The following is a 3,903-nucleotide window of genomic DNA, read 5'->3' as shown; positions in this document are numbered from 1 at the left end:
CCCACTCTAGGGCAGGGATGTCTGGCACAAAGTGGATGGTGTTAATTGAAGTTTCCAGCTCAGAGTCTCCTTCTACCCTGCCCTTTTCCCTTTCTCTGATTCCCAACATGGCCTGGACTCCCAACCCCTGAGACTCTCCAGTGAGCCCCACTCCCATTTCCCCCAATATCTCCCAATTGCCTGGAGAAAGGTGGATTTGCCATGAGGAGAGAGAGAAAAATAGTCATTGGATCACAAAGAGCAGCGGGAAAGGGGAACATTTCCCTGACTAATGGCTACTTCATTCTTTTGTTTTTAAAGGGAACAGTGCCAAAGGAAAATGAAGTCCATCTTCTATCTTTGTATGTTACTTGCTGGACTTCATGCTGTTGTCCAGCCACATCACGTACCTGACCACCACAACGACCGGAATAGCAGTCAAGATATTAATCCACCAGAGCAGCTTCCCAAGGCTGGAGGCGATGTCGTAGCTGAAAACACGGCCATTATCAAAGTAGCTCCTAGCAATGCTGACTTTGCATTTAGATTCTACAAGCAGATTAAATCAGAAGCAGCTGACAAGAATATTTTCTTCTCTCCTCTGAGCATCTCCACTGCCTTTGCAATGCTGACACTGGGTGCGAAATCAGCCACTCAGAGTCAAATTCACGAAGGACTCTCCTTTAACCTGACAGAGATTGAAGAGAGGGAGATACATGAAGGTTTTCATCAACTCATCAAAATATTAAATCGTCCTGACAGTGACATCCAGCTGAATATGGGAAATGCCCTTTTTGTAGATGAGAGAAGGGAACTTCTAGAAAAGTTTTTGGAGGATGTCAAAAGTCTCTATGAATCGGACGTTTTTCCAACTAACTTCCAGAATTCTTCAGAGTCTGAGAAACAGATCAATGATTATATAGAGAAGAAAACCCATGGGAAAATTGCCAATCTGGTCAAGGATCTTAATCCATTCACTGTATTGGTTCTCATCAACTATATTTTCTTTAAAGGTACAGATGTTGCAAATAAGAGCTATGGAATTCCGACAGTATTCGAGGACAAAGAAACTACATTTTTGTCAAGGTTGTTAGGTCCATCAGATCATCTAACTTGAGATTAATCCCTTGTTAACTATGTTAAAGATGTAGCCACCCAAATTGTAAATTTTGGTTAGAATTAGGCACCTAAATCAAGGGCACCAGAACCTTTTAGAAGTCGGAGGGGAGGCGGGGCAAAGCCAATGTAGATTCTTACACCCCTTCTACTCTAGCCCCTACATTTTTTCTTTGACCTTTTGCTGTACCCGGGATGTTGATTGAATGCATATGAGTTGATCTGCTTTGCCCACTCATTTGCCTGATACTCCACTAAGTCTTATAACTGAATACAATATGTTCTACCAATGGAGCCATGAAAGGGTGTATTTAAGACCTCCCATCCACCACTTTCTCTCTCAGCTCTGCACTCCCCCATGGACCCAGTCGCCTGCACCCCACCTTGTACCCTCCAGGCACTTGCTGCACCTGGTCTCCTACTTCCAGCGGCTGCACATACGTTGCTGGGAACCAGCAGTGCAGCCCAGTCTCGGAAAAAATATCCCATTATTCAAATGAGTTTGACAAACTCCAAATACAAACTAGTTATATTTAAATTAGTCTAATACATGTTAGAAATGTCTCTTTCCCAGTATAGTCAATGGCATTCTCTTTCTTTTTGTCATCAGCTCATTGGGAAAACCCTTTCAATAGTTTGTTCACCAAGGTAGACGACTTTTTTGTGGATGCAAATACAACTGTTAAAGTTAATATGATGTACCGCAACCAATACTATAACACTCACTATGATGAGGAGCTGTCTTGCTGGGTGGTTGAAATACCATACAAAGGAAATGCTGCTGCGTATTTTATTCTGCCTGATGAAGGGAAAATAGAGCAGGTGGAGGATGCTCTGTTGAAAGAAACTGTGGATAAATGGACAAAATCACTTCACCTAAGGTAACCTTTCAATTGCCACTACACCTGTGTATGTTTGCTGTAAAATAAGCTAGAATCCCAAATGAAAACAAAACATTACATTCAGGGCTAGGTTGTGCCTGTAGATACTGTGCCGGAGTACTAGGCCGTGCATAGCATACTGCCCAGCATTGGAAGAATTAGTGCCTCAGACACACACCCCTGCAGCACAGTGCCTCCCAGAATGCCCCTATTGCTTCATCTCCTCTCTTGGCTAAAGCGCTAGCTGGAACATAGGGGAGCAGAGCCGTGCTCTGCCTCTTCACCACCCCCTGTATTCACAAACTACACAAAATCTTTGTGTAAATCTTTGTACAAAACATGCCTTATAAACTTTCATTTGAAAACTAATGAGTCTATGTCTGTAATAGCTCAGTGAAATATAAGTCACGACATTATATGTGATGGTACGAACTCCTCCTGAATGATGTTAGTAGCACACGTACATACCAACCCAGCTCTGATTAGGCAGGAGTGGTTAAGCAGGTGTATCTTAAACAAAGGAATGTGGGTTTAGCTCAATTTACATATAAGTAGTAAACAAGGACCTAGAGACAGCAAGAGAGAGACCAGGTACACCTGCATTTCAGCATACACAGGGGAGAAAAAAATAGCTTGGGGCACCTTTACCCCCAGATTTCTGTGGCCTTCTTAGCTGTTTAAATAAACTCTGGTGGAAGGGGTAATCCTCTAAAGAATGCACTTCAAAGGAAGCCTGGGTAAAAAAGTGAGGGGGCAAAAACCAAGGAATCTTTCTCTCCATCTCTCCTTATCCCTCTTTCACTCTTTCACCTAAGAAGACAAAAGAAGGCAGCCCTTTTGAATCTGGGGGCAGATACTGACTTGAGTATTTGGCCAGCTGTGTTGCTGGGAACATGCAGTAAGAATTTTTTATCTTTAACCAAGTCAAGTTGGTTAAGTTTAGTTACCAGGAAGCATTTTGTCTTTATTTCTCTTGTAATCACTTCTGACTTTAATGCCTTGTACTCATACTCACTTAATATCTCTCTCTTTGCAGTTAAATAAAGTTGTTTTATTCTTTAATCAAAACTAAACCAGTGTTGCATTCAAACTGAATTGTTTGGCTAGCTCCACTGAATTAGAAAACTGTTGGATATTGTCCCTTACAGCGGCAACAGATCTCAAATATCTGAACTGACTGGGAGAAGGCTGGGCAGTACATAACACATATTACTGGGGAAATTCGGGACTAGGAGTGTGCTGGGGTCACCCTGCAAGTAGTAACCCAGGCTGCTGAAAGCCATAGTATGGTTGGTGTGCTGCTGACAGGCGGCTGGTAAGAGTTACTGGATTATGGCTGTGGCTATACTCCGGGTGTGACCTGCATGCTGGCAGGCTGACTGTGAGCGACCCATTATGGAAGCTAGAACTGCAAAATACTGTTCGGCGCCCAAGGTTGCAGGGCAGGTGGTAACACAACCCCTGACTGGTCTGAACTGCACCCCAGCATGTGATGCCCTCCCAGTTCAATTGCTTCAGATTGCCAGGGGGAAGCCTCTCCAGTGTAGCCAATGCAGTCCCCTGGGAATTCTGATGGGAGTGCACACAAGGTGAAAGAATCCTTACTTCACCCGGATTCCTCTGAGGATCTGTGTTAGAGATAAGGGCAATCCAGCCCTAAATAAAAGAATGCACTTTACTATTCTCTATATTGGATCAACTAATCCAAACATAGTTTTCTAAAACCAGCACAGTGGCCACATGTGGTAAAGAAACATAAAACTGGTGGGTTCATAATTTCTCTGTTTCATTGATCCTCCCCTGTAAAATGGGACAATAATATATATGTGTCAGACTGAGGCATTGGGAGGAAAATTCACTGATAGCTGAGATCGTTGAATGGAATACATTATACAACTGCAAATATTTTTATATCCAGTGATTTGAC

The 3,903-nt window shown here is 43.0% G+C and overlaps 1 protein-coding gene across 1 annotated transcript; it reads left to right on the top strand.

The window, feature by feature from the left end:
• Positions 1–319: 319 nt before the first annotated feature.
• LOC137142169 (alpha-1-antitrypsin-like) lies at positions 320–1,976 on the top strand (the record flags this gene model as incomplete). The annotated part of the gene is made up of 2 exons (XM_067531390.1): positions 320–992; positions 1,706–1,976. Coding segments are annotated over exons 1-2 (944 nt in total), but the record flags the coding sequence as incomplete, so codon positions are not given.
• Between the last annotated feature and the right edge of the window lie 1,927 nt (positions 1,977–3,903).

The sequence above is a fragment of the Emydura macquarii genome, unplaced genomic scaffold (assembly GCF_026122565.2).
Source record: "Emydura macquarii macquarii isolate MOO-44397 ecotype Brisbane River unplaced genomic scaffold, CSIRO-AGI_Emac_v2 contig_3215, whole genome shotgun sequence".
NCBI classification, from domain to species: domain Eukaryota; kingdom Metazoa; phylum Chordata; order Testudines; family Chelidae; genus Emydura; species Emydura macquarii.
This window is presented reverse-complemented; position numbering and strand designations above follow the sequence as displayed.